Genomic DNA, 26,562 nt, shown 5'->3' with positions numbered 1-26,562 from the left:
AATACGAGAAGAGGTTTTTTGCAAAGACAAAAGAGAAGAGAAGAGAAGAGAGATCTGGAAAGAAGAGAGACAAAGGGATTCCGACACGGGAACGCTCTTGATGGTTGTCATAACAAAGATATGGTCGAAAGCGTTGTCCAAGTGGTGGGTTCCTGACAGCGACCAGCACAGCTAAAGGACTTCAGACAAAGTCAAACGATATTGCACCACTGTTTGTGCAGCTGCACCCTCTCAGATGTGTCACACACGGTAAAAGCACGCCCACCTCCTCCGGCAGCTGACGTTGTTTTTGTTTGTACCAAACCAAACAAAGTCCCCAACACCGTTCAATCCTCTCACCTTGGTCGGCTCCCTTCTTTCTCACGCCGGCTTCACAATCTGCCCTTTGCTTCCCTTGAACCGCTGTTAAAACCGTACGCCATCAATGCTGTCGATGTTGGCACCCTTCAGCGAGGCAGAGATAAAGACATTTCTAGCCCCGTTCTCCTCGTCCGCATTGTTCTGCAACGTCAGGTTCGTTAGGGCGTAAAAAGGAATCCTTCTCTTGACAGCCTCTATGCTTAGCCGAAGTGCATACCGCACCTCTGTCGAGTCAGCCCGAGGTCGGCATCAGAAGCAACCGAAGACAACTGGTGTGAGAGAGAGAGGCCTGCTACGAGATGTGCGAGACTGCGCCCCAGTCAGTACTCCTTTCTTCCCAACCCCTTCTCTCTCTCCTAGCCTTAGGTGACAGCTTGTACTAAGCCTTATAGCTGCCTGTTCTAGCGGGCTCGAACGAATCTAGAACCAGCCACGAAGCACGACCTCCGCGACTGTTCAAAACTCTTCTCATGCACACGCAAAGGACAGGGGCCTCCTACATTTTCTCTCGACGCAACGCACGCCACGACGCACGACCCTGCATCCAGCTGCATTGCCCCTCTCCTCTCCCTGCGCCCACCATCGGCTCAACGCATTCGCCCACCCGACTTAATACAGACAAATCAAGTCCAAAACCAAAGAACAAGATCACAAAAGACGGGAATAAAATTGATAACACGGGTCATGGATGATAATGGTACAAAGTTGACGAGCAGATTCGAATCGTTCTGAGTCCGGGAGGAAACGCATGTGCGAGTGCCTTGGCATCAAAGCACGATGGTAGAGGGGGAAGAATGAGTGGATTACAATTCAATGCTAAAATTCGGTGCGAGCAAAAGAAATCACACCTCAGGCTTGCTGCTGCTGTTGCTGTTGCTGCTGTTGCATCATGTGCTGCGGCAAATAAGCAGAGTGACCGTTGAGATGAGCATGCTGCTGGTGGTGATGCGAATGGCCAGCGCCATCTTCGTTGGCTGACGCCGCGAGCGTAGCTGTAATGTGGTCAAGCAGAGCCTGGATCTCTGCCGGGGCCCGCGGAATGCGGTGTCGCTGCGTCTTCATCAGCTCGATGAACGTCACCACCAATCCCCACGGGTGAGGTCGGTGGATGACGAGGCGCTCGAGAAGAACACGAATGATCTGCTCACGCACCAGATCGTCGTCGCTCTCGGCGAACAGCTGAATGAGCGCTGCCGAAAAGTAGGCCGTGTGGCTCGAGGGGAATCGCAGCTGGTTGGCCGCTGCCGTGAGCACAAAGAACCTCGCTTCCGGCTCCGACTCGGCCACGAGCCAGCGAAGGATCGCAGCACCGCTCTCCTCGTTGCCGGCGGTATTCTCGCCCTTGCGACGTGCATCGATGGATCGCACACCCACGTAGAGAACAACCGAGTTGATCACGCCGACGTTGATGCCGCTTTCCGACAGCAAGGCGGCGTGGCCGGCACTCGTCGCTTCGTCCTTGCTGGCGCCGTTGCTGATGGCCATGGTGGCACGTGTGGCATGCTTGAGCAGACCCTTGAGCTGTTCCGAGACGTCGCTGCCTCGTGCTTGGTCAAAGTGCGCGTCGAGTGCGACGCGCAGCCCATCGACCTGGTTGAGCGCGGCGACGTAGTCAGAAGCAATGTGCGGCGCTTGGCCCATCTCGGGCAACAGACCAATCTGCAAGTTGGAGCTGAAAGGATCCGGCAGGCGCAGGTTGCGTGGGAAAGCACTGAGGATCAGGTTGCGCAGCTGAATGCACGAAGCAGGCACCAGGTCGCACAAGCTCTGGTGGTAGTCGCACAAAAACTCGGGGAAGTCGTGCAGCAGGATGAGCAGAATCCGCAGCGCGCCGCGATACAGCTGGCGGGACGTGTCTTGCAGCTCGGCGTTGCGCAACAGCGGCGACATGAAGCGCAGCAGCGATGCAAACAGGCGGTGGAATGCGCCCCATCCTTCGCGCCCGTTGGCTTCCAGCAGCTTGGGCATGAACAAGCGGTGCGACATGAGCGACATCCACGAGAAAGTAAAGCCGGGAAAGAACGAAGGCTGTAGCGTGTTGAGCGTGTTGCTGATGGCCAGCAGCGTCTGCACGTAGGCAGGACCCAAGCTCGACTCGGTGGCATGCAGGTCGTGCAGCAAGCTCGAAAACAGTCGGAAGAAGGGCTTCTGCTGGAAGTGCACTCCGAGTTCCTCGTGCGACTGGGCGAGCACCAGCACCACAATGGAAAGAATCTTGGTGAGATAGTGCACTTTGGCCTGCTCGTTGTTGGCTCCCGTGGGATCGGCGTGATACTTGATCATGAGCACGATCAGGCGCGAAAAGGCGTCGATGGGCGAGAAAATACCCGTAGCGGGTGAACCGCCCACCGCCTTCTGCTTGATGTAGCTGTCCACGCTAACCTCGGTGCAGACGCGGAAGAACATCGACGAGATCACCTCACCCTTGAGGATGCCTTGATTCTGCAGCTGCGTGACGTAGTCGATGAACGACTTTTCCGGGTTCGGCGAGTGCTGGAACAGACGCGCCCATTCCGCAAAGCAGTATGCAAGCTGCTCGCGTAGCGCCGTGTTGCCGACGTCGACCTTGCTCTTGAGCAGTCCACTCTCGAGGTCGTGCAGGAAGCGCTTGGATGCATCGGTCGCCTTGCCGCGCTGCTCAGCACGTTGCAGCGCCTCGATGGTGTTGGTGAGCTGCTGGCGAGTAGCACTGGCGGGCTCCTGGAGGCTTTCGAGAGCAAGCTGAGCGGAAAAGTCGATGACACTGGCACGCAGGTCGCGCAGAATGAGCTTGGCCAGCTGCACGTCGAGCTCGGCGATGTTGACCAAGCCAGCACGCACCAATGAAACGGTTACGGGCACGTTGAACTTGCGCTCGTCTTCGGCATAGATGAGCCAAGCAGTCACCTCGCGAGCCGCCTTGAGCGAGATCTCGCAAAGACGGTCGAGCAAGACAACGTAGACTTCGCGACCGAGCTTGGATTCAATCTTGAACAGGAGCTGGACCACCTTTTGCGAAAAGGCAAGCGCAGTTTCGTCACGGCTGGCAGACTGTGCAGCGACCATGGGGATCAGTCGAAGCGCATGTCGGATCTCGTGGTCTTGCGGCAGTTCACCCAGACCTGCGTCTTGGTCGGCGGCTTCGAGCAATCGCTCCAACTCGGCCATTCCCTGCGAAAACTTCTCCAGCGACTGCTGGGCGCTCAGTGTACCGCCAGTGGCGATAGGGAGCAAGCCAGCGGGAACGTTGGCCTGAGCTCCTGCCTCCTGAAGCGCAGCTGCACTCACCGCACCGGTACCGGCGGCTCCGGCCCCGGCGGCGGCGAACGCACCAGTCTCAGGGTATCCAGCCTCAGAGGGCCCAGAGACAGAGGATGCATGGACCGAAGCGGGCGTGCCACGGTCACCATCAACGCCAGGGGACAAGCGGCGGCTGAATCCATCGTAGACACGCAGCTGGGCCGGGACAAGACCATCGGGTCGCAAACGGAGCATGTCGGGCAAGGTGGCGGCGTACTGCGAAGCGGCGAGGGCGGCGCTGTCCCAGTAGTAGCCGCGTCCGCGGGTACGGTGCTCGCGACGGCTGGAGTACGCGTTGGTGAGACCCTCGTCAACCTCGGGCACCGCCTTGTCCATGGCTGCCTTTTCGATTACGGAGCAAGCGAGCTCGAGGTTCTCTTGCATGATGACCATCAGCGCCTGCTCGGGAACGTTCTGCTCGGTGAAGCCGTTGGCGAGAAGCAAGGTGCGGGCGTTGGCAACCATGCTGAGGCGCAGCGGCTCCTTGCAAGTGACGAGGGCGAGGCTGCCGGCAAGGTTTTGCGCCATCTGGTGAGCCGAGGTCCGCATCTTGTCCTCGTCTCCCTCCATGGCAAAGTCCTTGGTGACCAGCTCGCGGGTCGAGATGGAGGCAATCGTGACGGATCGCTCGACGACTGGAGCAATGATTTCGCGAATAGCGCGGTCGATGGCGACGTAGATGAGGCGCTTGAGTGCTGCGTTGCTGCTGAACATGGTAAGCTGTGGGTTGAACACCACGTACTGTGGCAGACTCTGAAGCATCGACACGAGCGCTTCGGTGTAGGCGGCGGCGGCGGCGGCCGACTGGCCAGGTTGAGCACCCGAGCCGGCGGCGGCGACAGCGGCGGCGGCAGCGCTAGCCTTTTGTGATTGGGCACCCAAGCGACCGCCGGCTGCTGCACCGTATCCACCGGCCAGCGAGAGACGCTCGAGGTCCTGGGCGATGCCGGTGGCTGGCTGCTGCGAGAGTTGCTGCTGGTGTTGGCGTTGCTGTTGAAGTTGCATCTGTGCTGCGGCCTGCTGCTGTTGCTGCTGGCTGAGATGCTGAAGAGGGCCCGAAACCTGCTGCTGGTGCTGCTGTTGTTGCTGTTGTTGCTGTTGTTGCTGCTGCTGGAGCAGCTCGGCCGATGGGCGATTGCGAAGGATGGTGGTCGGTGGCACGTCCTTGAGCTCGACGTTGAGGCTCTTGAACAGCACCTCGATCTCGAATTTGAGATTGAGCTTGAGCTCTGCAAATTGGTACAGCTCGACCATGAGACGTAGAACGGCCATCAGCCACGGGTTGGGAGGTTTGAAGACGTTCGACTTGGCGCACTGCTCGACAATCTTGCAGACAAAGGGAATCGCCACGATGAGGCGATTGCTGTCATAGCCTTGAATGAGGAGCTCCTTGAAGGCGATGTTGCGGTGACGGATGGGCTTGTCGCGGGCTAAGGTGAGGCTGCCGAGCCACGAACCCAGGTTCTTGAGCAGGTTTCGCTCCTGTGTCGACTGGACCGTCTTGTCGTTGTTGAGCAGCATCTGACACTTGGAGAGGGTCTCGTGGAGGATGTAGGCGGTGAGACCCTTGGCGTCGAGTCCGTCAAGGAACTGGGCGTAGAGGCCGTGGTTATTGGGCTCGATGCTGATGCGCTGCAGAACGAGGTAGTTGGAGAACCAACGGTAGGTGTCTGCAGTGATTAGCCTCTTCGCATCGCCCAGCTTGGACTCGAGGTTGGTGGGTGAAAGGTTGTTAACGAGGAACAGTACCTTGTCCGTCACCTCCTCGCTAGGGTCGCGCTGGTCGCCGTCCTGAGGCAAGGGGTCCGCGCGGATAGCAGGGAAAGGCGCCTTCTTGTCCTCGAGAGACTGGCCACCGGGCATGCCCACATCAGCGCCCGGCAGCTGACCGGCGAGGGCCATCTTGACAAGGCGAATGATGTTGGGGTACGACTGCTGGAGATGCGGCATGGAGAGCAGCGCCTGGCACAGCTGGGGCCATTCGGGCAGCCGATTCTGGAAGCGCAGGAGGGCTTGCAAACCAAACTTGAACATGCTCGAGTCCGGGGGGTTGCGAAGCGCATCAAGGACATAGCGGATGGCGATGCCGAGTGGGATGTAATCGATGAGCTGGTACTGGATGAGCGAGCCAAATACGACGGCGGTCATCTCGAGCTCGGCCGCAGGGTAGTACATCTCGAACCAGCGGTACTCGTCAAAAAGGGTGTGCACCATACAGGCGAAGATCTGGTGGTCTCGCACATTCTCGGAGGCGCGGGTACGCTGGAGGAGTAGCACAATGTCTTCGATGCTGATCTTCCCTTCGTACATCTGACGGTACCACGAATCGGCCTCTTCGTGAATGTCCTGCGAAAAGGTGACGACCTGGAGGCCTGGTTCTTGGCCCTCTGCACCAGGCGCAAGGTTCATGAGGCGAGGATGAAGCTGAAGACAGACGTTGCGGACTCCTTTGAAAAAGTCAATCTCTTCGGCACTCATGCTCTCGCCGTTGGAGCGCAACGCCTTGAGGAAGCTGGCGACGTTTTGCACAGTGAGCGGCACGAAGCTCTGTTCGGCCTGCGGATCTGGCTTTGCGAGGTCATCCTTCGCCTTGACGTCGAGGAATTCGAGCACGGCACGAATGAAGTCGCTGCCATGGCGATTGATGTTGTCCTGAAGCCAAGCATCGAGGTCAATGGCTTCACGTCGGGATGCCAGCGCGGCCACATCGAGAGCAAATGCGAAAGGTCGAGCCTCAACGACGTCGTCGACAATGCCGAGGCTTTGAGCCACGTCGACGATGCGGGTGAGGTTGAGCTGGTTCTCGAGGTAAAAACTGCGGAAGGCGTTGAGCAGGTACTCGCGCTGCGTGTTCAGGATGCGATGGAAGACAAAGAGACTGCTGTTGTGCGGCGTCATAAACATGGTGAGCAGCTGAGAGGCAAGTTCGGCGTGGATGGCGTTCCAGGGCTGCGGGATTTGCACGAGGCCGAGGAGAATGAGCTCAGGACAGGCCTTGATGGCATGCTCGAGCACTTCTTGGACAGCAGAACGGACGTTCTGATCGTCAGAGGCCGAGATCTCGATGAGCGTTTCGACGAGGTCAAGCGAGTTATATGCGCTGGTGAGGAGGGGCTTGCCGGCGGTCTGGATGCTATTGGGAGCGTCGGCGAGCTGCTCTGCAGTAAAGATGCGTCGTCCAGGAAGTGATGAGAAGCTGAAAGTGTCGGAGCCAAGGGCGAGAAGGCCGTGGAAGATTTGAAGCTGTCGAAGACGGTGCATCCACGGACCCCAGAGACCAGAGACGGCGGCAACCTGGGTTTGTGCTTGCACCGGAGCGTACATGAGGATGTCGGCCATGCCGGCCATGTGGCCGTGGAAGGAAGGGTTGAAGCCATCGAGCTCATCAAGACCGCGAATGACCCGAGGCCAGGAGAGCTGCGCCTTCAACGCGGCAAGGGCATGGACGAGGTTAGCAAAATTGGTGACGCGGTTGCTCTCAAAGATAGCAGGATCGACCGACAGGAGGATAGCGAGGATCTCGGAGACCATGCGCTCGTCTGGCGGATTGGCGTCCGTTAAGCCGAAACGCTGAAGGACGGCGCGGGCCGTGTCGACGGTGGGAAGGCTCCTGACGCCGAGCTCGATGAGCAGATCAGCGACATTCTTTTCTTGCTTGAGCTTGAGCTTGGGCAGCGCCTGACGAACGGCATCGGCGGTGGCATCCGGGCCTACATTGTCTGCAATCGCATTGAACAACTTTTGGCGCTGTGCTGGATGGAGGACCGGCGTGCTGGGCAAGGCGTCGGAGAGGAGCGTCTCGAGGAGGAGTGCGTGCTGGTCAAGGCTGACGACAGGCTTGGAACCATCTCTCTGAAGTGCCTCCAGGACGACTTTGACAATGCCTTGGTTGGCAGCTAGATTGGCATCGGCGCCTCCTCCGTTGGAAGGAGCTGAGCCATTGAACATATTGGCCGCGTCGGCACACGGCCCGCTCACTTCAGCGCTGTCAGAAGCGGTGAAAGCAAGGGCGAGTGCGGGGTGGTGATCGACTAGCAGCGAGGAGTGTTTCTGCAGAGAACGACTCGAGCTTGCGATGCCGAGTCAAGAGAGATTTGTTGAGGTTGCGAAGCAGAGCTCGCGCGTACTCGAGTTTGTTGTCTGCTTGACAGGCGAAAGAAGCTTGGCTTTCGTGCGGCGCTACGATATGCTGAATCTCGACACGTTGTGAGCAAACTTAGTCGAAGTGGCGAGGGCAGCTGTCAGCGCGAGGCGGAGGGTGAGTCTAAAGCAGCTCGGTGTGAGGAAGCGATCAAAGAGAAATTTGCTGACTTTCTTCGCTGCAAGACCTTTGCACAAAACCGAACAGTCGGATCCACTGGCTGTCTCTGAGCGGGAATAAGCGTGCTAGTGTAGGCGATAGGGCTCCAATTGAGGCCGATGCTCCCGCAGATGCTGCTAGGCACAAGAACTCTGAGCCTGCCTGCAGTTCCACCGGGATGGACCGTTGGTGGACAGGTCCGTTCAGGCGAGCGACGAGGACCGAAAGCTGAAACAAGGCGGTGAATGCCGTGGCAAGGACCGTCTGTGGATGATCTGAAAGCCGTGCTGGACGGTCGTGTTGGAGATGCTAAGGATGAGTGGTCGAAGATTCCGTCGGTGGTCGAGTCGATAGCTTGCAAGTGGTGAGCCCAAGACGATTCCAAGAGATCGAAGCTGCGCTTCAGATAATCTGGCGGGCAGCTAGCTAGACAGTATGTGGTAGCCTCCAACTACGAGATCGATGAGATAAAAAAGGAGGAGGAGGAGGAGAGGAGGATGGGGAGGAGGGAGGGAGGGGCAAAGACGACAGCGTCGAGAGAGTGTGTTGGTCGCGATGGTAGCAAAGGAAGAGCAAGCACAGCACAGAAATGGCGCTCGCTGCTCGCAGTCTCTCTCGATTCCAGAGTTGGTCTTTGCGCCCAAGAAAGAGGAGCGTCACGCACAAGATTTGGCTTGCCCTCCGCTGCCTATTGCTGGCCTTGCCTCGCCGGCCCTGGCTCCTTTGTGCTCAGCAGCCAGCGGCCAGCCGTCTGAGCTTGCTTCAGGCTGCTGCCCGATTATTGGCTGTCTCAAAGCTTTTTGTGCGGAAAAAGTGCTTCAAATTTGTATTCGATCAGTCTGGCAAAGAAAATACAAATTTCTGACTTTCCAACTCGGAGCCACCTTGAATTTCGAAAGCGTTCAATGAGGTTGCCGCAAGCAGAACAGAATTGACATTTCAAAAACACTCAAATTCAAGAACAAGGACAGAACCGCCAAGTGGGGTTTGTGATCGAGGTGGGTCTTGTTAGGCCGTCGTTTGGAAGTCGCGAGTTGGACCCTGACCTTTTCGAGGTCCAGCTCTCCTCGCTTGGAATGTCTCTGTGGACGATGCGGCAGAAGTCAAGACAAACGTCTCGGCACGGCAGTCTTGGATCTGCGAGTGCGTGCCGCGTTCTGCTTGTCCAAGTCTGCGGTTCCACCTCGCTCTTCCGGCATCTGACCTTCCTAACGTCTTTGTCCTGCGCTTCCATCGTCCCTTGTGCGACTCGAACGTCGTTCCACCTACAGCATCATCATGATGTTGTGATTCTTTTTCGTCCCTGTCGATAGCCCGTTTCAACTCTCTTGGCTCCGTGTACCTCAGACCCTTCGGAAGCGTTCCCTTAGACGCCGGCTTCCCTTTCAGGATGTGGAAGATTGTCTCGGCGCTCGTCCTCCTCTGGCTCAGTTCGACTCGCGCTGCCGTGGACTTTGCTGGATCAGGTTACGCCTCGTTGACGCACTACGACCTACCGCTCGATTACGTTGCTTCGTGTGGTTGTGTTGGCCGCTCAACCTTCTACCCCACCGCCGCGCTCAATCGATACGCCTATGGCTCCAACACATCGTTCGGCCCTGCTTGTGGGACCTGCTTCGAGATCCGCCTGATCTCCACCCCGCTAGCCCCTCCACCACCACCTCCTGGCTCAAATGACCCTTGGGGCGACGGTATCTACTACAACATGTCCCAAGTCACTTCCGGCTCCACGCCGAACCTGGTGGTCAAGATCATCGACCTGTGTCCCGGCGCGGGCGGCCCTTGGTGCAACGCAACGCGTCTTGAAAATGGAACAGTCCAAGGAAACAGTCTTGGTTTCGACGTACACTTCGATCTAGCGTGGCCGTCCAAGGGCATTTCATCGAGGTTCTTTCCCGGCGACCATGATTACGGAGTGTGGAATGTCAGCTTCTCCGCCGTCTCGTGTGACAAATGGGCGGGATGGAAGGATCAGGCGGCGCTAGGGTCCGATTGGGCTCAACAGTCTTCGGCCTGCTGCCCCAACAATCCACCACCCAGCGGCAACGACGCCAGCTGCCCTGCCTATTATGATACGCTCGGGGCTCACGGCGCAATTCCGCCAAACACAAGCAATATTTTGTCCAAAGGCAAAGGCCCCTCCAACGCGGCTGCCACTTTGCTGCAACCAGATACCACCGCACATGCCGCTTTACTGCTGCTCAGCGTTCTAGCGACCGTACTTGCTCTATCGCTCGCCACAACCACCTAGACGATTATACCCGATAGATCCATTCTGATGCTCCTCGTCTATAAATTACATCTATGCCAGCATCAAGCGAGACTTTAGTGGCGATAGCGCAATAAAGGTGTGCCACCTGTAGAAAGGGGTTCAATCTGACCCCAGATCTACGTGCTTGAGTTGCATGTGGTTTGATATCCGTCAGCGGTCGTATCAGCTCCCTGGTGCGACTCGTCATCGATCCAGTCGTACAATAAGACAGCATCGGCCATCTTTCGCCCCCAAGGATCATTCAACCATCGTTCGACCGCACCCAAATCTGTCGACGCTGGCTCGAGGGCCTCCGACTGCTTCGGCTCCGACGCTTGCTGTGCAGTGTCGAGGCGGTTCGATGCGGATGCCCGAGAAGGGTGCTCGTAGCCCAGCCAAATTCCCGAGTCGAGAGGCTTGCTTGCTATGATGTAGGGCAGCAGGGTCGACGTGTCGTTGGCGGTGGATGATTCGCCTTGCTTCGAGAGAAGTTGGACGACTCGCTCGGGCGCACCAAAGCCATATTCGCAGTGACCCAGCCCGCAGACCACCAGTGCGATATTGACGATAGGCCGGCTCGAGTTATCCTTCTCTGCTGTGTCGTTGAGCAGTGGCGACTCTTTTTGAGACGCTGTCGACTGCACGCCATGGTCTGATGTCACTGGATCGCGTTGACATGCACCGCTAAGAATCCACGCGGTCACATGAGCAAGGTAGGAATCTTTGAGCGCCTGCGCAGGGCCAAAACCTTTGGCCTCTATATTGTGCGGTTTGAGAAGCCAGGTGGGGTAAATTGGCAGAGAGTCCTTGACTTCGTCATTCGTCAGCCCATTTGCGACGTATGTAGAAGAAGAAGTCGACGGAAGCTGTGGGAAGCGGGGTGGCAGATCAGGCCGCATGAGGCCAGAGAGATAGCTTCGATGAGCCGCACTGATTTTGGTCACCGCATTCCACGACGTGAAGAGTGGCGGTCGAGGCAACGTGGACGAAGCGTCGCCCTGCGATGCAGAGCGCACAATCTCCTGTGAGGCAGAACTGGCTCGACGCTGTTCATCGATCTTGACAGATTCGACTCCATCGCGAAATACTTGCTTGGCCCAGCTTCGCGGAGGGAAGCCGCCCCAGATGGGCACGTGGAGCTCCTTTGCCAGCATGAGCAAAGGCATGTAGTGTCCAATATGGAAAGCCTCCCGGCTGTGCGCTCGATATGCATCTGCAAATTGATCCGGATCGAGTTGACCGTGCGAGAACGAGTCGAGCATGTGCTGGTCGAGAACGGAAAAGTGTTCGAGTACAAGATGAAGCCTATAGATTGGATTGGCATCGGCCTGTAATGCCGTTGGATTTGAGGCAAGCTGACATTGCTTGTAGAGGGCATGCATGGTCTGCAGCTGCGCCCGCATTACCAGAGGCTGATGATGCTGTTCTCCGAAAAAAACTAAGCGCGGTGGCGGAGATGCCGACGGTGGTAATCGAAGTGTATCGGTTGCCTTTTGTGGTGCTGTTTTCGAGCCTCGTCCTTTGGCCTCTTCGGTGCCTCTTTGCGCTTCGAACAGATCCTTGAAAGAGCATAGCAGATTCGAGGGCACTGGAAGCAGCTTGCTCCATTCTACGTACGCGGCATTGCTCGGGTCTTGTTTTTGTTGCTTCTCCGATTCGTCGTCTGTCCGTGCTCTCGCTTGTTGTTGCGGTTGGTCAAATGAGATCGGCAACGAGGAGGCTGCCTCTTGCGAACCTCGATTCGGATACGAGAAGGACTGCCGATACGTGGGAATGTTGTTGGTGAGAAGCTGCGGCTTGGTGAAGCGAGGGATGAAGCGTGCAATCGACATGGCTCCCAAGGGTGTCTCGCTGCCTGGACCTGGTTCAGCAGTCGTCATCTTTTGTCGTAGCAGCAGTCGAGGTCAAGCCATGTTTTGCTAGGAGTCTGGCATATCAGTGATTGAGGTGCATGCTTTTGCCCCATGAATGCGAAATAGTGATGCGAAGCAGTTATGGTGGTTTCGGCAACGTTTGTGTCCGGCAAGCAGCGCTTAGGTGAGATTCTCTCGCGTTGGCCCATTCTTCAGGGTCCAACCAGGTCATTCATCTCGCAGCTTCCAGCCCATCACATCAATACAGAACGTTTTCGCTTACAGCAAATCACTTTTATTGCCCTCTGGTACGGGTGATGAAGCGCATGAAGCCTTTGAATGGGTGCAGGCCGGCTGTAGGTGATTGCTGCTGAACGAAGCAGCTCCTTGCACTCACGCATCGGAGCAGCCGCAGACCGATATTGCAGCTGCAATGCGAATTCATTGTCAAAGATCAAGGTTGGAAAATTAAGGTCACAAAATCATGTATTGCAGACGTTCCCTCTGCGGAGGGCCGATCCAGGGTCCACTCAAGAATGGCAACAGCGCTCGACTTCCATACCCTACAAGTCGGTAAGAAAATAGGACGAATAAATAAAGCTCGCTGGCGAGCCACACACAGCCTCTGAAATTGCACCGCACCATAGTGCAGGAGTGCAAAGCGCGTGTAGTGACTACGCTGCACGAGAAGGATCGACCGCCTCGAAACTGCGTGTATCGACAATCGCTTCGAGATCGACGGGACTGGATTGCCGCTGGGTTGGCGTCGGTCATGGAATAAAGGCAGGGTCCTCCGCGGCCGCGCGGGTGCTGTTGCAGTGCAACTTTATTTCTTTTTTTCTAGACCGACACGAAACAGTGCTCTTTGATCTCCTCTTCTTCTCCTCGTCGCACCACGCACACACACTTTCCCACGCTCCCACTTTTCAGCCGTTTGATTTCAACGCCCACTCCAAGAGGCGCACAGCACAGCTATTGACTGCTACTTCCTTTGGACGGTGGTCCGTATTCACTCCGGCGCGCCGATCCCACTACCTCATTTCCAGCGACGCATCACCGACAACATCACCGTTGGCCATTCATGACGCGAGTGACTTGATTGACTGTAGCTCTTCTCTGTCCTTCACCAACACCGCCACTCGCTCTCAGAACATGGACCAGCTTCATCCCGTGTCGTTCGGCACAACAACCGTGCGATCCTATTCTGCAGGCTCGTACGGTTCTTCCACCGGTTCCGCTTCTTCCTCTACATCGATGCAAGACACTGCCGCCGCGGCTGTACACACACCATCTACCAGCCCTTCCCTCTCAGACCGCAGCACGTACTCCTCACAACCTTCCTCCAATTGGAACAAGTTGCCATCGCGCGCACATCAACCGTCTTCCTTCGATTCCCCCGCTGGCCCTACCTCAGGACTCTCGCCGCTTGAGCTCCTCGTGAAAAGGGGCATGCAGGTACAACAAGACATTTTCACACCCGACGACGTCGGCGACAAGGCAGACACTTCGACAAATCGCATCCTCGAGCGCGCATCCGCGCTTTCACGCAAGACGTCGGTGCGAAAGCCTCCCATTCAACCATCGCCCGACCCGGACGACTTTGATGATGCACAAAGCATTCGCAGCGTCAACCTTCTCTCAGACGCAGGCTCCAGCTTCTCGCGCGGTCAGCGCGGATCTGCAGCCTCCTCTGCGGTATCCTCGCCCAATCCTGGCTCGTCCTTCTCCGTACAACGAGGTTACAAGGCATCTTATGACGACTCCACCGACTCGTATACTCCGACACAACCGCAGTCTGATTGGCAGCGACAGTCGTCGCATTTGCTCAGTAATGCCTTCCGCAATTCAGTCGCCTCGGATATCTCCTTCAACTCGATCACTCCAGATGATCTCGATTCGTCGTCGCTATCACGCAGAGCCTCGATCGATACTGTACGAAGCTCAGAATTTGGCGAACACGGCAGATGGGGTCGTGCATGGACATCGCGGGCCGAGGACGAGGAGAGTCTGTACGGAGAGAGTGCCTACGGCGACGAGTACGATCCAGACCAGAATGGCGACAGTAGTAACGCCATCGACGCACACATAGACCTCGACCCTACTCGTGGTCCTTTCAGTAGCAACCTTGGTCTCGACACTGTGGCTAGACAGTGGAAGCTCGACCATGCACCTCATCTTGCTTCAGCAGGTTATAAAGCACAGACTCGGAACACGCGCTCAAACGTCTCCGCCGCTGCCTCGATACCAGCCATCCGTGAAGTCGCAAGCCAGGAAAAGATTGTCAGCCTCACACGATCTGTTCCACCTGCAACGACGATGTCACGACTGCAACAAACGGCAGTATCGCCCGTCGCAGATCCAAGGCACAGCTTTGTCCCTCAGATTGTTAGCCACGACTACGATGCTCCACCACATCACTCGCAACTCTATGACCGCACTCCCATGGCATCTGCAGATCGCTACCTCGGCCACCGCTCCACCCCTTCCACAGCCACCATCACGGGCGACAATAAAAGAGCAGACTGCGACAGCCCGCCCACCGCGCGCGTCTACGTCTATCCACCCAGTCCTTCAGGATCCGAAGCCGCCGCAGTACCCAGCGGAGCAGCACAACACCACAATACAACTCTGCCGCTCACTGCACAGCAACGATACGGCTCGATGCCGTCTCCAACTTCAGCTCAAATCGAGAACATGGCTGCTGCCGTGCCGCAGAAGATCACCAACAGGGAAACACAGCGCATGCCTTTAGCCCCCTCGAGCTTGCTCAGCAATACTCGTAGCGTATCCGCTGGCTCTGCAAAATCACAGCGGCTTCGATCCTCGGGACATCCAGCAGGAAGGGTGCCACCTCCGCCACCGCCGGCAAGATCAGGCAGCGGCGACGAACGAAGCCCGCTTGGATACTCTGATCCGAACCAGTACTTTCAGGGCGTCGACCAGCCCATCATTGGTCGCAAACGTGCAGAGGCCATCGCACGGGCGGATGGAAGAGAGAGCATGGTTTCCGACCTGGATGTCGAGACGCTTCGCCTGGATGGCAGCAGCCGACGTGACAGCAGCAGCACCATTGGCAGTGTGATAACGTCGCGCATGTCGATTGGCAGCGTCAGTCACGGTACCACCACGATGCAAACGGCAGCAGCATGGCGCAACAGTCAGAGTGCTGTCTCGCCAAAACCTTCGCAAAGCTCGTTCCGATCTTTGCAATCCGTGCAGGACACGGCAGCGGGCGAGAACGCGGCAAGACCACCGATGCTGCGCAACGCCAAATCGGCTACTACCATTCCTAGTGGACCTCCTGGATCTATCGCCATGCAGCCGACCGCCTCGGCTCCGCCAACCGGTCTCGGGGTAGGGCTTGGTGGCGGTCTCAATGGCGCAGCTGCCAAGCCTCGGACGTCACCCGCTGTCGATACCCGCACAGGCCCCAGCACGGCCGAAGACTTCCTCTCGCAAGGCATCACCTACCACGAACAGGGCGACTTAGCCCGCTCGGCCTTCTACTTTGAGCGATCGGCCAAAGTGGACGGCGGTTGCGTGGTAGGGATGTGCATGTTCGGCATGGCGCTGCGCGAAGGCTGGGGAGCACGCAAAGACCCGGTCAAAGGGTTCACGTGGATCCAGCGTGCCGCTGCGCGTGCAGGCGAGATGATGTCCACCACCGCCGCGCCGAAGACCGATTCCGAGCTCAAGGCGATCAAGAGCGAGCTAAAGCTGAGCGTTTACGAGCTGGGAAAGTGCTTCTGCTACGGCTGGGGCGTGAAGATGGACAAGCACATGGCGTTGGAGTACTTTGAGCTGGCTGCGAAGCTGGGCGATGCGGATGCGCAGGCTGAGGCAGGCGCGCTGTATGCGGTGGGCAAGGGGTGTAAGAAGGATTTGAAGAAGGCGGCGATGTATTACAGGATGGCTGAGGCGGGTGGGTATGATACGGTGGGGTTGAGCTGGATTCATAAGGACAAATACAAGTGAAGGTTGGGTGGCTTGTTGGCGAAAGAGATCTTGTAGATGTCGGTTAGAAGAGTGGGCATGGACACTGATTTATTCGTCCATGGCTTTACGTTGCGATGCTGGCATGACCTCTGGTTTGATAAGTATGTTTTGGTATCGGTGTTACAAGTACATGAGGTTGGTGTTTGACCATACGAGCAGAGTCAAGAGATGCGGGGGTTTTATTTACAGGGTTGACAGCTCCCGGGCCTGAGTTTCGCCAGCCTACTTCTTCTTTCTATCATTCCAGACCTGCCCTGGGCCAGCACTAGGCGCCGGCTGCGCAGGATCCCTAAACAGGTGGTTGCATCTACAACACACATAGAACAAAATCATCCTGTTCATGATCCTCTTGCTCTGATCCTGGAACAGCACCGCCTCACCGTGGCCGCAGTTGGGGCAGTTCAAGTCGTGCGTCCTGCGCAGCGTGGGGTCCTTCATCAGGTTGTCCACGATTCCTGGCTGCTCTTTGGTGACGGACATGAGGTCATTTCGGTAGACGAGCGATTCGCGCGATTCCTGCTGGTAGTTGCAGTTGCGACAGGCGTAGAGGAGCACGTGGTTGGTGCGGTCTACTTCGGGGTAGAGCAGGTTGTTGCACTCTGCACAGAAGTGGAGCGACGACATGGCTGCGGGATTGCTGCTGTGGTGGGTGAGAGGAGGAGCCCAGAAGGAAGATGCGCAGGTGCGTTTTCAAGAGAGAAGTGGTCCAGAGAGGATGCCCAACGAAGCTCTCGAGTCCAAAGTGGCTGGTTACGACCAATGCCCGCGATGTCCTTTGCGGGCAGGTAGCAGCTACGACACGATCTGATTGAGCTCCTTCGTCTTGCTTTTCACCAAATAAACGGCTGTTTTGGCAATGCGTAGGGCAGTCGAGTGTCGAGCTCAGCGCAAAAGAGGTGGGTTGCTGTGATCCGGCTGAGAAAGATGGTTCCGTTGCGTCGCTCGGTGTGGGTAGCGAAGCTTCTTAGCGCGAGCGTGTCTGCTTGAATACCGCGTTATGTCCAAAACGCAAAGCAAGAAGCCGGATCAGCAAGCAGAGGTGAGATATAGATGAGGGGGTAATGGTGGTGATTAGCAGAGTGACAGATGTCGCAAGTGAGATGGAACAACTTGCAGCAGCTGCGCCTTCTCAACTCCGGTTTCTTCGTCTCGGCCGGCATGTGTTTTCTGGGCACGCAAATATCCGATAAAATTCAAACCAAAATAGGAAACAAATAGCCGTGTACGCAAGGCGGAGACGCCGAGTCATGAGACTGCGACCGCAAAGCGTGCGTCTGTGCGGCACGTTGGAGTGATCTCTCGCCCTGACATGTTCATTTCTTCCGGATCCCACTCCACCACCACCTATCTCTTCACCACACTCTGTTTGCCAGCATGATCAGTTTGGCAAGAACAGCCCTTCGCGCGCGCGGTGTCGCTCCAAGAGCAGCCACCCTGCGCCATGCTGCTCCGCTTCGATTCAAGTCGACCACCTCGCTGTCACACGATCCCATGACGGGTGAAGCGACTGGCACCAAAAACCTCGACGCTTCTTCCCTCGTCGTAACCCGATCGAACGCTCCTCGAACTCCACCTCCTTCGCAGAGCCTTGTGTTCGGCGCCAACTTCAGCGACCACATGCTCTCTGTCCCCTGGAACAGCGCCACCGGCTGGGACGCACCTAAGATCCACCCTTACTCGCCGCTCCAGCTCGACCCGAGTGCCGTCATCTTCCACTATGCTCCCTCGCTCTTCGAGGGCATGAAGGCGTACAAGGACGTCAATGGCAAGGTGCGCCTTTTCAGACCAGACATGAACATGAAGCGTATGAACACCTCGGCGGCTCGTATTGCACTGCCCACGTTTGAGGGCGAAGAGCTCATCTCGCTCATCAAGAAGCTCGTTGCGCTGGATAAAGGCTGGATCCCTTCCGAGCCGGGCCACTCGCTCTACATCCGCCCGGCACTGATTGGTACCGAAGCGGCGCTGGGTGTGCACCCGACCAAGGACGCACTTCTCTTTGTCATCTGCTCGCCCGTGGGACCGTACTACAAGACCGGATTCAAGCCTGTGGCGCTTGAGGCGGATCCGAACAAGGTGCGTGCCTGGCCCGGCGGTACAGGCCAGTACAAGCTCGGAGGCAACTACGCCCCGGGCATTCTGCCGCAGCTCGAAGCGGCTGGTCGCGGGTACCAGCAGAACTTGTGGCTGTTCGGCGAAGAGCACCTGCTCACGGAGGTGGGCACCATGAACCTCTTTGTTGCGCTCAAGAAGGGGGACGGCATCGAGCTCGTTACTCCCCCGCTCAATGGTATGATCCTGCCAGGTGTCACGCGCGACTCGATCCTGCACATTGCAAAGGACCATGTCAGCGGCAAGTACCCCATCGACTCGCTGCCGTCCAACTTGACCGTCTCGGAGCGCGAGATCAGCATCCACGAGGTCATCAAGGCCGAGCAGTCCGGTGAGCTGATCGAGATGTTCGGCGCGGGTACGGCGGCTGTGGTCAGTCCGGTTGATCGGGTCGGTTACCAGGGCAAGGATATTCATATTCCTGCAGGCGATGGTATTGGGCCGATTGCAAAGGCGATGCTGGAAAGGATCACCGATATCCAACTCGGCAAGGTCGAGCATGAGTGGAGTGTTGTCGTTGACGAGGTGTAGAATGACCAGGGCGATAAACGTTTCCTCAACCCTTGGATCTGCGTGCTGTTCTGAGTGTGAAATGAGAAGGGAGAAGGAGAGCCTGAGTTGTGCGGTGACAGACTCTATCTTGTTCAAGTGTTGCAGGACGTCACACACACATACACACCAAAGCATTGCAAGAACAAAGGCTACGATGTCACATCTTGAAGGGTGGCACAAAAAGCTACGAGGTATCCATCCTCTCCTCTCCCGCAGCCGCAACCACCGGCGTCGCTGCATCCTTGCCGACTTCCAGCACGTCCTCCTTCCTGATCATGTCGTAGATCTGCTCCTTGGTCCACGCGGTCGTACCTCTTGGGAACTGGTACCTCTGTTCCTTCTGCACCCTCTCATTGGGGGTCTCGTAGTTCCTCAGGTACTCTGTCTTGCCCTTCTCGATGACACAGACGTCGACGTTGCTTCCACTGCCGAGATCGTTGAAGATACCGCTGCTGATAGCCGCAGCCACGAGCTGAATCGCGTCTGCGCGCTCCATGTCCTTGACCCACCCGCTCTCGAACACGGCCATTGCAGCCAAGGATCCGGAACCCATGGTCACGTAGGGCAGCTTGTCGGTTGATCCGTGCGGTGCGACGGTGAACAGGTGCGGACCCGTGCTGTCGTACCCTCCCAGCACCAGCGCCGCCCCGATCTGGCCCTGATACTGAAACAAGCGTTGCTTGAGCATGGTCATCGCCGTAACTACACGCGGCTGACGTCCCGTGTGCAGCTCGTGCAGCTGCATGTTGGACGAAATGAGCTGCGTGACAAACTCGGTATCCGCCGCAGTGCCTGCTCCACAGCACCGAATGTTGTCTGCGATGTAGTGGATCTTTTCGCAGTTCTTGTCGGCGACGATGGGACCCTCGGTAGCACGCGTGTCGGCGCCGAGAACGACACCATCCTTGAAGACGCAGCCCACAATGGTGGTACCCGTGGAAGTGGCGGTGAAGCCTCCGAGACCCTGAGTGGACAGGAACGTATTGCGCGAGTAGTTGGAAAAGTCGAAGCCGCTGCTCGACGTCGAGCTACCAGCCGAGAAGGCAGATGCTGCAGCTGCTGTCATGGTTGTGGTAATATGATCGCGCTTTGGCGAGAAGAGGATGATGCCGTATTTGCGGTAGCTTGAAACTATGAAAGGTGATGAATGAAGAGCGAGAAAGAGGGTAGAGGTAGGTTGTGGTGAGGTGGTGGTGGATCGAGGTGGACCATGCGTGCTGGTTGGAGTGAAAGAGCGCGTATTCGTACATGTGGAGTGATCGAGTCGACCTTGAATGCTGAGACAGGCTGCGCAACCGCTTTTCTTACGCAGCCTTTCTACGCTTTTTCCACGCAAGCGTTCTTCCAACACCTATTGATCTAACAACTATATATAACTCGTGCTCATCCTCCACAACGCGACGTTGAGAAAGACCCTTGAAAGCGCACTTGGACAGCTTCTCGCCAACATTCCTTTGCAACACCATACCAATCATGACGCAGACCTCCTTTTACACACCTATCCCGAACCGCAAGGCACCGACCTTCGAAGGCACAACACTGGTCATTCCAGCGGTGTCGATCGGGTCGGTTGCACAATTGGCAGTCGACTTGTTGCTACACGACGCTTCGCTCAATTTGGTCAAAGTAGGGCGACTTGATCCTTCGTTCTGTTTCCCTTTCGTCGGGCCGTCCGACTCGGTCGATGCTGACGTTGACGTGACGACTGCACTCGAAGGTACGTCTCTTCTCCACATTAGCAGCCCAACTCCTCTATCGTGTGAACAGCCTATTGACACTCTTTCGTTGTGCGTATTGGGCAGTCTTCACCAACGGATCACTGACACTGATCCAACAGCGTTCGCCCGTGTACAAAACCCTCGATCGCGCCTACATCTCCGGCCTCACACAGTGGATCCTTGAGTCTCGCTTCAACCAAGTGCTCTGGCTTAGCTCGATAGACGCAGCTGCTCGAACGGACGACGAGTTCTCCACACCCATCCTCAGCCTCTTCCCCTCCTCCGCTTCCGCTGCCGCTGCCGCCGCTTCCACAACAACACCTGCTCTCGCCGCCCTCTCGCAATCCTTCCCGCCGTTCAACCCGCCTCAACAACACAACGGTAAAGCCACAGAGACCCCACACATCCCAGGCTCGCTCCTGACGCGCAAGCTCTTCCACCACGTCTCGACGTCGCCACTGAAAGACCGGACCGCTGCCATCCTCTACTTCGCCGCCGAAGGCGATACGCGCCCAGACGCACACAGCCTCGCCAACCTCGTCCTCGCCCTCCTCTCTTCGCCACAGCCAGAGGCGAAACTCCAAGACTGGTCATACCACCCCTCCGCGCTCACGGAGCCGCAGTCGTGGTCAGCGCTGTTCGGCCGACCCCCTTCGTCCGCCCTGTACGCTTGAACCTTCGCAAACACTCTTCATCTTGCTCATGTAACTCCTGAAGCCTGTATGTCATCGATTCGAGAAAAGAACAAAACGGTATCTACAATCATAGCTTTGAGGACGTCGCTCAGGTAGAGGCGAGCAGACGTTCGAGCGCCTTCTCCGTGCGGTAGTTTGACTTCTCCAGCGCCTGAATCACATTCTCCCGCGTAAAGCCCATGCCGCACAGCTGCTTCACCGGACCTGCATCATCCGGCAAGGCACCCGTGTAGTCTTGTGCCTCTCCAATCGCGCTGCTCCCGCCACCGCCGGTACCAGAGCGTGGAGGCACCGCAGGAGGCGCGTTGAATCCAGGAGGGGGTCCGGGGGGCGGAGCGTACGTTCCGTGCGGCACGGTGGGCGACGAGACGTGCGAAGGCGAGCTGACACCCGCACCCGAGGTCGACGTCGAACTCGTGTTCAACGTCGGAACCGCGGTGGGCGTAGCAGTGGCAGCAGCAGCGTTGTTAGCACTAGGCGAGCCAGCGGGGTCAAATGCGTCTTCGAAGCTGAAGCCAGAAGTCGTGTTGGATGCGGTGCCTCGCTCTCCCTGGCTTCCAGAACCGGCGATCGCGCCGAGACCGGCCGCTGCACCAAGAGCAGGGATGGCAGCTGCAGCACCTGGCGTTGCCGAAGAGGAAGTGGGGGCTGTGGAGCTGGGAGCGCCAGTGTGGCCACTGTCAAACGCAGCGTCGAAGTCATCAAAAGCATTGCTGCCACCCGCCGACGCAGGTACACCCCGATTAGCACCCTCGCCCGCAGTTCCAGTTCCGGCATCAGCAGCACCAGCGCCCGGAGCGCTGAACGACGGCACAAAGTCGAAGTCGTTGTCGAATGCATCGTCGAAGCCAGCACCTGCACCGCCAGTAGCGAGAACTGCAGTATCTGCTCCAACTGCAGCACCAGTCGCACCCGACGAAGGCACAGCCTCCGAGGGACCAAGATCCTCAAACGCAGAGTCAAAATCATCAAAGTTGCTACCGCTGCCACTGTCATTGGCCGTCGTCTTGTGCTGCTGCCCGCCGAGACCGGACGATCCGGTTGTAGCACCGAAGTCGTCCATGCCGAATGGGTTGGTGGCAGCGCTGCTAGAACCCGCTGCGCCAGAGGCGGCAGGAGCAGCAGTGGCGACGGGCTCAGCACCGAGCCCAGCAGAACCGGTAGCCGGAACAGCCGACGATGAAGTTGACAGAGTCGTGGCACTGCGCACGGGAGCGGGCGGGGGTGCACGGCGTGTCTTGGTCGACAGCGTCGGGCTGGCAGACGCATTAGCTGCGGTGATCGACTCGCCCTCCGCAGGCGAAGTAGCCACCTTCGAACCTTGCGAGCCAATCAGCTGGCTAAGAGGGACGTTGTCGTCCGTGGGCGAAGCGACACTAGGCGTCGTATCACCGTGACCGCGCTCACCCAGTGTCAAGGCACCTGCGCCAGCAGCAAGAGCGGCAACACCAATCCCACCAGCTGCAGCCGTGCCAGCACCGAGGTGGCTGCTGTTTTCAGTCTTCTCTGTCTGCGCCGGTTCGGTGGTGGCGGGTTCGGGAACGTCACTCGAGATGGTGTCTTGACGACTGATGGGGGCGATGGACGTGGTAGAGGCTGTGCGGCCTCCAATTTCGCCGATCGCAGTCGGGTCGACAGGAGCAGACGAGGCGGGCGCGGTGGCATTCGTCACGTCTCCCAAACCACCAGGGACCGTGTGCTCTCCTTCCAGTTCTGACTGCGCTCCAGTCGATGCGGGGACGTCTTCAGCAGCAGAGTCTACCTCGGGGAAACGTTCAGCGGCGCCTCCCGCAGGCGTGTCGTAGCCTCTGACCTTGTAGCCACCGACCTCCTCCGGACCCTCATCGTCGTCATCTGAGCTGTCCACATCCTCGTCTGCACCTGGCTCGTAGGCATGATCGTTGCCTGCCGCGGCGTCGTCACCACCGAAAGGTCCGTCGACACTAGTGTCGGTCTCAAGTTGTTGGGAAGCCTCCCCAGCGCGCGACGGTTCGACAGCATGAATGGCGCTTGCACCGAGGATGCCTGCACCTGCTCCAAATCCACCGGCTGCAGCCAGTTCGGCCGTGTGATGATCGCCAGCATCCTTGGGCTCCGCTGCTGTCTCAGCTCCAGTTACAGGTACACCGGACAAAGCAGGCTCAGCTGAGGCAGATGCGCCAAAGTCGTTGCCGAAATTGTCGTCAAAGTCTGTCGATACAGCCTGAGCGTGCCCCGAAGTGGCAGTGGGAGCGCTAACAGACTCGCCTGGAACCGCGAAGGCGTCGTCGAACCCAAGATTTGAAGCGGCGTGCTGCGGCTGCGTGTCAGCATGCTGGACGCCGAAAGGATCCGCCTCGCGAGACTCGGGCTGTGCGAATGCCTCTTGTCCAAACTGAGTAGTCGGTTGGGCTGCCACAAGCGAGCCATCCTCCTGGTGTGTAGCTGCTGCCACGGCTCCGCCCAGGAGAGCACCTGCACCAGCACCAGCAGCGAGCGAAGTGCCTGCTGAAGGAGTGTGGGTGGTGTCCGGAGTGCCGGGTTGCGACGCGGCACCAGCTCCGGGGCCAAAGCGATCGAAGGGGTTGTAGCTGCGGACACTAGCTACTGGGCTTGTGACCGACTCAGCGGTAGCGCTGCGAGTAGCAGGGGTGACAGCGGTAGCGCCGTGCTGATGATGAGCAGCCTCTTCGTCACCCAGCTCGCCTCGCTGCACAGCCTCGATCTCGCTAGCGACCTTGTCTTGCTCGCTCTCCGCAGTGGCGAGCTGCTTCTTGCTGATGGCGACAAGACCTTTTTGCTGCCTTGCATCCTTGCGGAGCTTTTCGAGCTGCTCTTTGAGCGATTTGGTCTCGATCTGCACGTCGTTCATGCGCTTCTTCATGTCGCGAACGTCTTCGCGATCGCGCATGAGGGCCTGTTCGAGCTCGTCCTTTTCGGCTTTGAGTGCACTGAGCTCGCTCTCTTCGCGGATGACGTCTTCGCGCAACGTCTTGAGTTCGGCACTCTGTTTCTGCTGACGCTCTTCCAGATCTTTGACAAGCTTGGATTCGGTTTCGTGTTGGCCTCGAACGGTTGCCAAACGCGACTCGAGCTCAGCGATGGTGGAGGCGTCGGTGGCGACCGAAGATTCGAGAGTGCTTCGCTGGGATTGTAGGTCCGAAACGGCCTTCTCGGTGCTCTGGAGCTGAATCGACTTGTTGCCATATTCGGCGCTGTTGTCGCCGCTTCCAAAGGCAGCGCCTGCAGCCGCGCCTGCAGCGGAGGCTGGAGCAGCTGCAGCGAATGCAGATCCGAGACGCGAGGTGGAGGCAGAAGGCGATGCAGCGCCAGCGGGGGAGGCGATGCCAGGCGATCTGAAAGCGGCAGCACTACCAAAGCTTCCGCCTGTAGCAGCGGGTGACAGAGCTGCTGCGGTCGGCTGTGTGGGCTGAGCTGCAGCTCGCGCGCTTGTGGATTCACCACCCCCGAAAAAGTCGTCATCGAAGGGTCCGGGTGCAGAGCGTTGAGCAGTGGCAGGAGCAGGAGCAGGGCTGGCGGGTCCAAAAGGCGTGCTTTGCGCCGCGGCGACGACCGGAGCTGCAGGGGAGGGAGTGATGAATGCGGACGAGGCAGAGATGGTGGGTGCGGGTGGGTCGTCGTCCATGAGGGAGAAAAGATCCTTCTGGGTATCAGACTGCTGTGGGTTAACGGCAGCAGGCAGATCCATGCTTCGCATAGAAGGAGGGACAAGACTCGAGGGAAGCTCCTGTGGCAGTGGCTTTCCGGCAAGCTGGCCATTGATGAGGTGCATAGCCACGGCGAACTCGTCCTTGGACAAGGTGCCGCTCTGAGTGATATCGGAAAGATCCCAGACGTGGGCGAGGACCGACTCGGTGAGCTTACTTTGCATAAAGAAGGGGACGACGGCAGCACCATCGAGCCTGCCCTGCTTGGACACATCGAGACCGTCGAAAAACTGGTCCGCGCGTGCCTTTTCGTCAGGTGTGACGTCCCAGGATGGTGCAGCGGGGGCAGCTTGCCGTGGTGATTGAAACGCAGATGCGGCGGGGAAGGAAGAGCCGGTCATCTGGCGAGGGATGGCGGTTGAGCCGAAACCAGACGCAGAGCCACCCGTATTTTGGGTAGCGAGAGGCGAGCCGGGAATGACGCGGGAGCCGACGCCACCAGATCCTTTTGCTTGTTCGTAGAGACCAGGGGGGAGCGCAGCGGGGATGGAATTGAGCGTGCCGTTCATGGTGTTTTGAATAAAGTGCATGGCAATGATGAAGTCGGTGAGGTCGAGAGCTCCGCGAGCCTGTGTATCGGCGAGATTCCAAATGGCGCCGAGTTTATCGAAAGGAAGCTTAGACTTGACAAAGATCTCCTTGGCGCGATCGCCATCGATGAGACCACCTACGGGTCCAGAGTTGGCAAAAATGCGGGTGTAGCGTGCGCGGTCCTCGGGCTTGATCTCGATGACGCCAGGCATGTTGGTGGGGGCACCACCTGAGGATTGAGAGCCGGTGAGCTGGGAAGTGAGTGGAAGGTTAACGCCTTCCATTGTAGGCGGCGGACCGGGGCGCTTGATGGAAGCTTCCGTGATGGTCTCACCGCGTTGTGCGTGGCTGATGAGACGCAAAGCGATGCTGAAGGAAGGAGGGGTAAGGAAGCCGTTATTTGCGCTATCGGCCATCGCCCAAATCTGGCCGAGGGTGGCAGGTGGGAGCTTGGATTTTGCGAAGAAGGAAACGGCGGCATCGCCCGTAACAATGCCCGTACGCTCGGGGTCGGCAAGGTTGAAGAGATGAGCGAACGCACTTCTTTCGATGGGTGAGAGGGCGATGGGAGGTGCCGCCCCTCCGGCGCCCGAGGGAGCTGGGCTCTGCATGATTGCCGGCTACCGCACTGGGAGCGAACGGTCGTACCAATAGTAACAGCAAAGGAAGAGCGAGAGATCGTGTTGGAGCGGGGTTCCGAGCAAACGATCCAAGGACAGTACCGGCTTGGAGGAGGAGGGGTGTTCGGATGGTATCAGATCGGATGTGAGAGGAAGAGAAGCAAGAAAGGACGGGGACGGATGGCACAACCAACAACGGATGCAGACGGTAATCACAAAAACGGGCTGTGTCGGCGGATGCGCTCTCACTTCGAGTGGACTGGATGACGAGAGACAGAGAAACAGAGCCGAACTGCCAAAAAAGGGTTCTTCCGCTTGCTCGCTCGCTCCCTCCACGCTGCAAATTGGGTCGAAGGGCATTTCTCCACACAGGAAGCAGACACAGTCCAGTGATGAGATGGGTGGATGGCTCGTGCTCTTCCACTGCCTTTCTCATTTCGTTTTCGGATTTCGGCCCGCCGATTCCCTTCGATGCGCTCTTCTGTCACCGATGCAGCCGAATTCTTCCCGCCACGCAGGTTGTTAGATTGAAAGCATCCGCATGGCATCGACCTCGTTTCGGGATACTAGCTCAGCAGGAACACACTT

At 57.9% G+C, this 26,562-nt stretch overlaps 9 protein-coding genes across 9 annotated transcripts; 4 read left to right on the top strand and 5 right to left on the bottom strand.

The window, feature by feature from the left end:
* Positions 1-1,209: 1,209 nt before the first annotated feature.
* EX895_002901 (uncharacterized protein) lies at positions 1,210-7,587 on the bottom strand (the record flags this gene model as incomplete). Its single annotated transcript, XM_029883499.1, has 1 exon — positions 1,210-7,587. The coding sequence occupies one exon, from the start codon at positions 7,585-7,587 to the stop codon at positions 1,210-1,212; it is 6,378 nt and encodes a 2,125-aa protein (XP_029740176.1).
* Positions 7,588-9,329: 1,742 nt separating this feature from the next.
* On the top strand, positions 9,330-10,190 carry EX895_002900 (uncharacterized protein; the record flags this gene model as incomplete). The annotated part of the gene is made up of 1 exon (XM_029883498.1): positions 9,330-10,190. The coding sequence occupies one exon, from the start codon at positions 9,330-9,332 to the stop codon at positions 10,188-10,190; it is 861 nt and encodes a 286-aa protein (XP_029740175.1).
* A 137-nt stretch (positions 10,191-10,327) lies between these two features.
* EX895_002899 (uncharacterized protein) lies at positions 10,328-12,070 on the bottom strand (the record flags this gene model as incomplete). The annotated part of the gene is made up of 1 exon (XM_029883497.1): positions 10,328-12,070. One exon carries the CDS (start codon positions 12,068-12,070, stop codon positions 10,328-10,330), a length of 1,743 nt encoding a protein of 580 aa, XP_029740174.1.
* Positions 12,071-13,195: 1,125 nt separating this feature from the next.
* EX895_002898 (uncharacterized protein) lies at positions 13,196-16,018 on the top strand (the record flags this gene model as incomplete). Its single annotated transcript, XM_029883496.1, has 1 exon — positions 13,196-16,018. The coding sequence occupies one exon, from the start codon at positions 13,196-13,198 to the stop codon at positions 16,016-16,018; it is 2,823 nt and encodes a 940-aa protein (XP_029740173.1).
* A 243-nt stretch (positions 16,019-16,261) lies between these two features.
* On the bottom strand, positions 16,262-16,663 carry EX895_002897 (uncharacterized protein; the record flags this gene model as incomplete). The annotated part of the gene is made up of 1 exon (XM_029883495.1): positions 16,262-16,663. The coding sequence occupies one exon, from the start codon at positions 16,661-16,663 to the stop codon at positions 16,262-16,264; it is 402 nt and encodes a 133-aa protein (XP_029740172.1).
* Positions 16,664-17,413: 750 nt separating this feature from the next.
* EX895_002896 (uncharacterized protein) lies at positions 17,414-18,682 on the top strand (the record flags this gene model as incomplete). Its single annotated transcript, XM_029883494.1, has 1 exon — positions 17,414-18,682. The coding sequence occupies one exon, from the start codon at positions 17,414-17,416 to the stop codon at positions 18,680-18,682; it is 1,269 nt and encodes a 422-aa protein (XP_029740171.1).
* Positions 18,683-18,887: 205 nt separating this feature from the next.
* EX895_002895 (uncharacterized protein) lies at positions 18,888-19,769 on the bottom strand (the record flags this gene model as incomplete). The annotated part of the gene is made up of 1 exon (XM_029883493.1): positions 18,888-19,769. The coding sequence occupies one exon, from the start codon at positions 19,767-19,769 to the stop codon at positions 18,888-18,890; it is 882 nt and encodes a 293-aa protein (XP_029740170.1).
* A 407-nt stretch (positions 19,770-20,176) lies between these two features.
* Positions 20,177-21,095, top strand: EX895_002894 (uncharacterized protein; the record flags this gene model as incomplete). Its single annotated transcript, XM_029883492.1, has 2 exons — positions 20,177-20,420; positions 20,506-21,095. The coding sequence occupies 2 exons, from the start codon at positions 20,177-20,179 to the stop codon at positions 21,093-21,095; spliced, it is 834 nt and encodes a 277-aa protein (XP_029740169.1).
* A 109-nt stretch (positions 21,096-21,204) lies between these two features.
* EX895_002893 (uncharacterized protein) lies at positions 21,205-25,965 on the bottom strand (the record flags this gene model as incomplete). The annotated part of the gene is made up of 1 exon (XM_029883491.1): positions 21,205-25,965. One exon carries the CDS (start codon positions 25,963-25,965, stop codon positions 21,205-21,207), a length of 4,761 nt encoding a protein of 1,586 aa, XP_029740168.1.
* Positions 25,966-26,562: the final 597 nt, after the last annotated feature.

This window comes from Sporisorium graminicola, chromosome SGRAM_18 (genome assembly GCF_005498985.1).
Source record: "Sporisorium graminicola strain CBS 10092 chromosome SGRAM_18, whole genome shotgun sequence".
Lineage (NCBI taxonomy): Eukaryota > Fungi > Basidiomycota > Ustilaginomycetes > Ustilaginales > Ustilaginaceae > Sporisorium > Sporisorium graminicola.
This window is presented reverse-complemented; position numbering and strand designations above follow the sequence as displayed.